Source organism: Cucumis melo, chromosome 8 (assembly GCF_025177605.1).
Source record: "Cucumis melo cultivar AY chromosome 8, USDA_Cmelo_AY_1.0, whole genome shotgun sequence".
Lineage (NCBI taxonomy): Eukaryota > Viridiplantae > Streptophyta > Magnoliopsida > Cucurbitales > Cucurbitaceae > Cucumis > Cucumis melo.
Genome location: NC_066864.1, coordinates 19,953,510 through 19,963,404, shown reverse-complemented (window position 1 = coordinate 19,963,404; position 9,895 = coordinate 19,953,510). Strand labels below are relative to the sequence as shown.

The 9,895-nt window shown below is 30.2% G+C and overlaps 1 protein-coding gene across 4 annotated transcripts; it reads left to right on the top strand.

The window, feature by feature from the left end:
- The first annotated feature begins 2,122 nt into the window (after positions 1-2,122).
- Positions 2,123-7,082, top strand: LOC103486124 (fatty acyl-CoA reductase 2, chloroplastic). 4 transcript variants are annotated; one of them, XR_007823234.1, is made up of 10 exons: positions 2,123-2,687; positions 2,979-3,082; positions 3,229-3,428; positions 3,730-3,830; positions 4,640-4,775; positions 4,942-5,103; positions 5,288-5,369; positions 5,489-5,669; positions 5,741-5,874; positions 6,687-6,836. XR_007823234.1 is itself a non-coding variant. In XM_008443974.3 (9 exons), the coding sequence occupies exons 1-9, from the start codon at positions 2,351-2,353 to the stop codon at positions 6,850-6,852; spliced, it is 1,674 nt and encodes a 557-aa protein (XP_008442196.1). In that variant the 5' UTR covers positions 2,123-2,350; the 3' UTR covers positions 6,853-7,082. The 4 variants fall into 4 exon arrangements, 2 of the variants coding, with proteins under 2 accessions (XP_008442196.1, XP_008442197.1); XR_007823235.1 differs by having other exon boundaries at positions 6,670-6,814; XM_008443974.3 differs by having other exon boundaries at positions 5,489-5,874; positions 6,687-7,082.
- The last annotated feature ends 2,813 nt before the right edge of the window (positions 7,083-9,895 follow it).

The following is a 9,895-nucleotide window of genomic DNA, read 5'->3' as shown; positions in this document are numbered from 1 at the left end:
TTTGTGTTTGTATATTTATTAATTTAATCCAAAACGTCGCCAAATTTTTTTGAGCAATCCGAACATCATTGTGAATGTTTGAGCAAAATATTATAAGGAAAAAAGTAAAAATAAAATATTTAAAAAAATATATAAAAAATATTTCCCGACGTTCATTACGTCGGGAAAAAAAACGTCGGAAAATAGGCTTTCCCGACGCCGTGAGATGCGTCGGCATAAACGGCGTCGGGAATAAGGTTTTCCCGACGCCGGCTTTCCCGACGCATCCCACGGCGTCGGGAAAGCCTCTCGCGACGCATTTCCTCCGACGTTCTTCCCGACGTCGTTTTGTACGTCGGGATATCCTTTCCCGACGTTCTTTGCATTTTCGCCGACGTATTTGTGCGTCGGGAGTACCCACGTCTCTTGTAGTGTTACTTATCCTTCTCCATATTCCTACGTCTTCTTGTTCACGATTTCTCGGTTATTTGCTATTTCCACGGTTATCTCTTTCTTCCCAATTAAAATCTATTTCCACTTGTTGGAGCTTTTAAGTATTTCAAACTCATAACTGAGGAGAATATTAGTGATATATGGAATGGTTACAAAAATAGCAATTAGTTTCAAAATATTAATAACAACATTTTTAAGAAATTACAAATATAACAAATGTCAAAATCTATTAATTATAAGTCAATTACTTGTAGACCATGTTGCAAATATTGGTCTATTATTGATAAACTATAAGAGTCTATTAATGATAGAAGTCTATCATTGATAAACTTTGTTATATTTGCATTTGTTCTAAATCGCTGTTATATACTTAATTATTATTTCTAAAATTGTTATCTATTATAATTATTTTTTACTAGTTTAAGTTTTTGGGTGAATATGTTATTTAATAATTATTAATATGGATTATAAATTATTGTTATGTTGTTATTATAATTGTTATAATTATAATTATTTTGAGTTTTGGAGGAGCATATGTGTTATGGGATTAATGAATATGTGTTTACTTAGCACTCATTCGACAACTTTTTAGTTTTTTGTTTTGCTTTTTGTTTTTTTTAATAATTTGAAAACTAAAAAAGAAAAAAAATTAAAACCTTTTTTTGTTACTTTTAAAACTTCTACAAATTCAACTTTGGTTATATAAGAGAAAGATGTAAATCATTATAAAAAATGATAAGATATAAACTTAATTTTTTAAAAAAATAAATAAATAAGTGATTATCAAATGGGACTCAATTTTAACTTTAAAAATTGTTTTAAGAATTTTTCATAATATAAATAGCACAAATTATGAAATTAATATTTTTAATGTTAAAAAATATAAAAACAAAGTAACAAATATAACATTTTATACTATAAACTCAATTCCAATATTTTATTTTCTAAGAAATATAACGTTTCAAAATAATAGTTATACAAAATTTTAACATAAAAATGTAGATGCTAAATTATGAATAATAGGGTATATTCCATACCATAACTTTTAGTTGTTTTTATCACTATTTATGGAACCTATCATGAAAACATATTTTTGAAACAAATCCAATTTTTGTTTTAAAATAATCTATATCACTTTAAATATTTTGAAATGTTAAAAAGAGTAAATTTGCTCCCCTTTATTCCAAAAGGTTATAATTTAGACTATATGATTTGCAATTAGAATTTAGACCTTGTAATTTTGGTAAAACTCGAAATCTCATGAACAACACTGTCTTAGACTATTAATGATGTTTTAAAATCACATAGACTAAACTCTATTATTTTTTACGAATGATCATACATACCAAATTTATAATTTAACTCCCACGATTAACTTTCCATAAAAAATAAAAATAAGAAAGAAATTGACCAAATGGGAAGTTAGAAAAGAAAGAATTTCACACTCTTTAGATTGGTACATGCATTTGGGTATAAAGTACATGACATGAAAAGGCAACTGTTTTGGGCAATAACCAAAGAAAATTGACCATAATTTTAGCTGTTTGGTTAGCATGAATAATGTGTAGAAGCAAAAAGAGAGCCATTTTTAAAAAGAATCAAAGCAATAAAGCCCACTTAAATAAATAAATAAATATATATATATATCTCACACCTATAAAGAAATTAACAAGCTTTAATTAAGTACACACTCTTTTCAGAAACTTACCTAAACTCCATCTCCTCCCTTTCTCCTTTAAAACCTCCCACACACTTTTTCCCTCTCTTTTAACAAAATCAAACCCATTTCTCATCCAAAACCCTTTGTGTTGTTCACTTGCATTTTCCCTTCTCTCTTTTCTTTTTTTTTTTTCTTTTTTTTTTCTTCTTCTTTCTTCCTTTCTTCTTTCTTTTTTTTTTTTTTCTTTCCTCCCAAGTTATGGAAACTTTGACTCTCAAACCTTTCTCCGTCATGCCAAGCATTAAATGCGGTTGGCGGTCTTTGTCCACGTTGTCGAAGGTCAGCATGCGTGTGGTTGCATGTAGTGGTGCGTTGAAGCCTTCGATCTCGACGGAGAGGGTTTCGTCGTCGTCGGTGGTGGTACGGGCAGCGGAGAGCGTGGTTTTGGCCCCACCCAACGGCAAAAGCGACGAAATTGCTGTCAAGAGTTTGGTTCCTTACGTGGACATGGATGAGGATGGAGGGATTGGCATCGTCAAATTCCTTAGAGGGAAAGTTTTTTTCATCACTGGTGCCACTGGTTTTCTTGGAAAAGGTACCATTTTATTTTTGCAATTTCACTCTCAAACTTTTCATTACAAAAGATTGAATTTCAAAACAAAGATTATTTAGATTATAATACCGATATCTTATCATACTGAATTCATTATTCGGAGTTGATGAATTTGATGAAATATATATCGTTCATTTTGCTGAAAATAGTCCAATTAAAAGAATTTGAAGTTTGGAAGGAAAAAAAAAAAGATCATATATAAGGATAGTAAAATCTGTGTTTAATATATTTATTTTCAAAGAAAAAGCCTGAATTGATTGAGAAATATTTCAGTTCTTATAGAGAAGATATTGAGGACAGCACCAGATGTGGGTAAAATTTATGTTTTGATTAAGGCTAAAGATGAGGAAGCTGCAGCAGAGAGGTTGAAAAATGATGTATGTTTTTCTATTACCCAACTAAATTTAATAATCATTTCTTTTTCCTTTTATTTTTATTAATTATATAAACCTAGTGCCATTAATGAATAAAAGTTTTTTTTTTTTTTTTTTTTTTTTTTTTTTGGAATTTTGATGATCATCAGATTATAAATACTCAACTTTTCAAATGTCTAAGACAAATTCATGGGAAATACTACATGTCGTTTATGATGAGCAAGCTGATTCCTGTTGTGGGGAATGTGTGTGAATCAGATGTGGGACTACATGTCGACTTTTCTCATTTGATTGCAAACGATGTTGATGTTATTGTCAACTCCGCCGCCAATACAACTTTTGATGAAAGGTACCCTACGCCTTTCTTCTCCTTTATAATACCCCCTTTTTTTTTCTTTCATAAACTTTCATTATTCTTTTAATTAATTCTCATCCTTTCAAATATTGAAAGTAGTTAAGTTTCTTCAGGATAACTTTTAAATAATTAATAATCTCAAGTAGAGTATTAATAACTTACATTTTTAAATTATGTTTGTAATTACTCATAAATAAAATATTTTACTTTTACATGTTATCTCAAACACTATAAATTCATTTTTTATTATTATTATTTACTTTTAACATAGGTTAGTCATGTTATGAATTTGTAGATACGATGTTGCTATTGACATTAACACAAAGGGACCATCTAACCTCATGGAATTTGCTAAAAAATGCTCAAAACTAAAGTTGTTCTTGCAAATTTCAACAGGTAATTAATTCCACTCACCATTACTCTTAATTAAATTTTAATATACGAATTTGTATGATTGATTCTCGAGTTTGAGGTTCAATTCTCCTACCGATAAAAAAACTACTTGAATTTATTCGTATTCTAACTATACTTGCTAGGGTTGGTGTGTTTTCAAAATTATAGGCATACTAAAGGAGTGATATTAATTAAGATCTGAATAATTTATGTATATATTAATTGGTTGGAATAAAACTATACCCTGCAATTAGTTTCAAATTAATTGGATTAGTTAAAATTATACCTTATGATTCATTTCCTTTAGTTATGAGTCATTTCCTTCAGTTAAACAATAGTGGGGTTTAGGGATAGAAATATCTACTTTTGATACAATAATTAATGTCTTATCAAAATTCACCTTTAATAGTAATATAATTAGTAAATTAATTTGAATATTCTTTACTTATTCATATATCTATACCTTTTGCTCTTTCTAAAAGAAATACTACTATTTATTTTAGTTTAACATAATATTTTTTTTTTATAAAAAAAACCCACAAATGAGGTAACTCACATAAATTCATACAAAAGAAATTGTTAAGTTTTGAGTTATTATAAGTGGTGACTAATTGAATTTTTGTGGAGGCAATACTTTTTTCTATTGAAATTTTAAAATATAAAATTGTTTTGAAACATTTAAATATTATGACAAAGTTTTTATTGTGTGTATATATATATATATATATAACTAAAAGGTTAGAAGTTTTAACTGCATGTCTAATCCTAACCTAATTTGTATGGGTGGTTGATTTGTAATGTGTACAATGTAGCATATGTGAATGGACAAAGGCAAGGGAGAATAATGGAAAAGCCATTTTGCAAGGAGTTGGATGTTGAGAGTGAAATGAAGTTGGCTTTTGAAGATAATGGCATGGGCCAAAACATGAAAGAATTGGGCCTTCAAAGGTATGTCAAAGCCCATTCTCTCTCTCTCTCTCTCTCTCTCTCTCTCCCTCTTTTTGTTATTATTATTAATAGAAAATTGGAAGGTCATGAACTAATGACTTTAAAATAAAAAAAAAATAAAAAAAAATTGTGGGATGATATATATTTGATTATTTTGTTGCAATAGAGCAAAAAGATATGGATGGCAAGACACATATGTATTTACAAAGGCAATGGGAGAAATGGTCATTGATGAAATGAGAGGAGAAGTACCTGTTGCTATAATAAGGCCAAGTGTCATTGAAAGCACTTTCAAAGACCCATTCCCTGGTTGGATGGAAGGAAATAGGTATTTTCCAATTCCATCTTTATAATTCAATTCATTTTCATATGGACTGTGAATTTGTGAAAAATATTTCTCAATAAAAGAAAATTAGTAAATGATAAAAAAAAAAAACCAAAATATTGTTCCTATACAAAATTATTTTGCATATAGATAATAAATAATGTAAAGCATTGATTGATGGATGCAGGATGATGGATCCTATAGTTTTGTACTATGGGAAAGGGCAACTCACTGGCTTTTTGGTGGATCCTAATGGTGTCATTGATGTTGTGAGTTAATGAATTTTTTTAAAAGAAAAAAAAAGGCATTAAGAAAAAAGAATTGTAATTAATTTTGAATTGAGAATGAAAGATAAAAAGGAAAAGTTTGGTTTTATATTGAATATTAGGTGCCAGCAGACATGGTGGTGAATGCAACATTAGCAGCAATGGCAAGGCATGGAAGAGCTCCAAGGCCAAGCATGAACATCTACCACGTCGCCTCCTCCGTTGCCAATCCTTTAGTTTTTCACCGCCTCGCCGACCTCCTCCACCAGCATTACGACTCTTCACCCTGCCTCGATGTTGACGGTACCCCTATCCGTGTCCCCTCCATGAAGCTCTTCGACTCTGTCGATGACTTCTCCAATCACCTTTGGCAGGACGCCGCCCGACGTTGCGCATCCACACCCGACGGGAAGCTATCCAAGAAGCTTGAAGCTATTTGCAAAAAGACGGTGGAGCAACTAAAGCACTTGGCTGATATTTACCAGCCTTATACCTTCTTCAACGGAAGGTATGTCTTTTTCTAAAAGAAAATTACCTAAACCTACTTATTAATTATTTTAATACTTTTGTTTGATTTAAAACATTACTATATCTATGGGTTTCACTAATTCTAATCAAATTCATTTTTAATACTAAAAAAAAAAACACACTTATATAACTCTTCCTATAAAAAAAAAAGAAAAAAGAAATAATTCACTGGCTATAGCATAAAACACTAAGCATTTATTTCAAATTTCTTTCTACACTGTAATTATTATAATTGATAAAATTATTAAAAATATTCATAAAATATATCAAAATTTTTATATTTTATCATTATCTAACACTCATAGATCTGAAAATTTACTCTTTTTTTAAATGTTTTGATTTGAAAATACTTTATTTTAATTTTTATTTTTAATGTTTATTTTATTTATGTCCTTTTTTTAAGAAAAATTGTAAAAAATTGAATATTTAATAAAATATTTACATTTCATGAAAAAAATCAATTATAATAAATTTTACTGTTTTGTGGTTTGTTATGTGAAATGTAAATAGTTTATCAATTTGTCATTTCAAAAAAAATATTTTATTTTAGTCTTTGAAAAGAAATTTTAGACACACTCAGAGCTATTAAACTTTAATTATTTTCAATAGTGTCGTGTTAGGTTCTAAATTTGGTAATAAGGAGTAATTAGGAAATTAAATATGTTTTAGGATTTTTATTTTCTAGAATTTTAATTGGTAATTTTGTTATATTGGATTTGTAGGTTAAAAGTATAATATTTGTAACTAATAAAAGGATGATTGTGTTTTAAAATAGTAGATGAATTGATGCAGATTTGACAACAGCAATGTTCAAGGACTGATGGAGATTATGAGTGAAGAAGAGAAGAGAGAATTTGGATTTGACGTGGAGAGCATTGATTGGAAGGATTACATTACCAATGTCCATATTCCTGGTTTAAGGAGGCATGTCATGAAGGGCAAAAGAGGATTTAATTAATTAATGTGTACCTAAAATATTCCCCGAATTGCCTAACATATATATATATATATATATATAAAATCAATAACCTGTAATAAGAATACTGTCTCTTTGGGTTGTTTTTTTCTTCTTTTTTCATTTAATAAGTAATTCTGGGGTCATACCAAGTTTTTTGACCCTTTCACTTTCTTTGTAATTAATGAATGTGTTTTTCTATGGAAAAATTTGTTGCTTGATTGTTGAATGAAGATGGGTTAGTTATTTTGCGTATTTTAAATTAATTAATTAATTGATATATATATTTTTTCCTTAAATAATAATGATTAGTTATTTTCCATCCTTTTCAATATATAATAATAATGATCCAATTTACTCTCTTTTGTTCCTACCCTCTTCCTCCTCCTCCTCCTCCTATGTTCAAATTTTCATAATCAGTTTTATTGCCATGTAATGATTCTTCTAAGTTTCATTATACAAAAAGTATATGAATTATTAATAGAAAAAAGAAAAGAGTGTTGAATAATTTGAATGGAAATTTAATGAGGCATCTAATTCCATATTCTGCACAATGGGCATGAATTGTTGTTAATGCTAACCCATTTGATAATACACAACTTATGCTACGCGTGCCCGCACCCGAGTATGCTCACTTCCGCTTCCTTTTCCTTTATCTTTTCACCGTTGAATTGGAGATCCTCGTAACAAACACTACACTTATCGCCCACCTCTTCTCCCCCATTCCCCTCATATTTCTCCTTCATCACCCTCTCTATTACCGACGCCGGTGCCCCTTTCGTCGCCCCCCAGAGCGTGTACACTAAATCCACATTCGCGATGATGTGGAAGTTTAGATTGTCGGAGATGCCCTCGGCGGCACCGGGAGGGAGGTTGAAGGGAGAGAGAATTTGATGGTTCTTCCAGCTCTCGGAGGGGAAGTTTGTTGGATGATTTGGAGGGAAGAGGGAGACATCAATTTGGTAGACCTCTTCAATCTGAGTTCTACGAATTGAAGTGGCTGCTGGTCGAAGGCTATGCTGCGTTTGAGGTTGTTGTTATTGTGAATATAATATCGGACAGAAAGAGTGGTGGTGGTGGAGAAAGACATATTATATGGACCTGGTGATTTACAAGAACGCAGTGAGTTTTGATTTATAAGTGAAGAAGATGAGTTTAATTTTGGAAACTGGGGGAGTTGAGGTTACTGATTTGGAAAATTTTAAGATTGAATTTAAAGTTTGAAAATAAACAAATTGGTAAGGGAAAATTTTATGGCTTTATGGAAAAATTTGAACTTATTTTTTGTTTTTAATTTTCAGATCAACCCCCAACCCCACACCTCTATTTTCCTATTTTTCGTCCTCACCAGCGCCTTTCAAACCCACATTTTCTTTCTTTTTCTTTTTCTTTTACTTTTTTTTAAAAAAATAAATAATAAAGTCCTTCATTCCTTAATTCATTTTTTGCTTTGAATATAAATAATAAATGTTCTTTTTTATAACAAAATAATTATTTCCAAAAGGCTTTCTAATGTGTCAGAGACTACATCAACTTTAAAATAGTATTACAATTTACAAAGTGTTCTTGGTTTCCTAGATTTGAATTCCTTTTTTCAAATTTACTCATCCTCTCAAATTCTAAAACTTTTCTACATTGATTAATGATCCAAAATCTTGAAAATTAATATGTGCTTTTTGTTTTGTTTTGTTTTTCTTTTTGTCTTTCATTGAAGAGAAAACTGTCAATGTGTGTCTGTGTCTCTTTTTTTTTTTCTTTTTCTTTTTTATTTCACTTTCTTCTAGCGTTACCTTTTGACATTCTTTCTTTTCTTTTTTTTCCCTTTTATGATGCTTTTTTTAGTATCCTGAGATTGTCCCAAATTATCTTTTACAGAACTCTCTAAATTTTAGATTTAATTTTTATTTGAGCTTAGATTTTAAAATATTATAAATTTAGTTGGATCAATTTAGTCTTTAGGTTTTCAAAATTTATACTTTTCGGTTTAATTTAGTATATAGGTTTGATTTTTCACATGGTGCGACAACACTAAGTTGAGTTAAAAGAATGTAAAACTTTTGTAGTCATCTGCATCAACTTGTGTTTCAATTTAAACTAAAAACTAAAAGAATAAATAGGTTAATATGAAGCCTAAGTTCTTTCACATTTGTCCAAATTTTGTACTCATAATGGAATGAGATGAACACATGAACATACACACTCGACATAATTACTTCACCAATTCATTCTCTTTTTATGTTTCACTTTCCTCTTCTTATATGCATTCACAGTTTCAAACACCAACAAAATTTCAGAATCAAGAGGGAAAAGAAAAATAACAATAAATGAATCATCAACCAACTTTTCAAGAGGAAAGCCAAGAGTGATTGAAGGTCAAATTGGTTTCCTTATATTATTCAAAATCACACTTAAGGAAGAAATAGAAACCAAAAACAGTCAAGTCAGCAATCCCACGTGTACTAATTCATAAAGACGAATGACCATGTAGAAAGAATTTTAGAATCCTTGTTTGTTATCTTTTATGTTATTTTGGCAGATTATTGACCTACAGAATTTTACCATGTGTAACCATATTTACGTATTCTTCCTATTTGTTTGCCCTAATTGAAAAGGGTTCTGTAATATAAATATAGACCAAAAAGTCTATCATATTCAATAAGAAATACGATACAAAAAATTCCCACAATATTCTTCGTTCTTCACCTGGTATCAGAGCTTGATGACCAATGCTGATGGAAACCTTGAAAATAATTTTAACTTCACCGGCCTACTTCTTAATCAACTACTCAATCAGGTTATAACCACCAAGCTGGATCGAAGCACTTTCTTGCTTTAGAAACACCTTGCCCTTCTAATTTTGAGAGGATACAAAATTGAAAGGATATATGTCGGGACATGTACCATGTCCTTTGATGTATGTTACTCGACCTGTTGTCACCACCATAATACAACCAACTACCGAGACGACAAGCTCCCAAATCGTGGAAAGCAGCTCCACGAGTACTCAAACTGAGGAAGTCGTTAACCCTGCCTTTAAAGCTTGGTT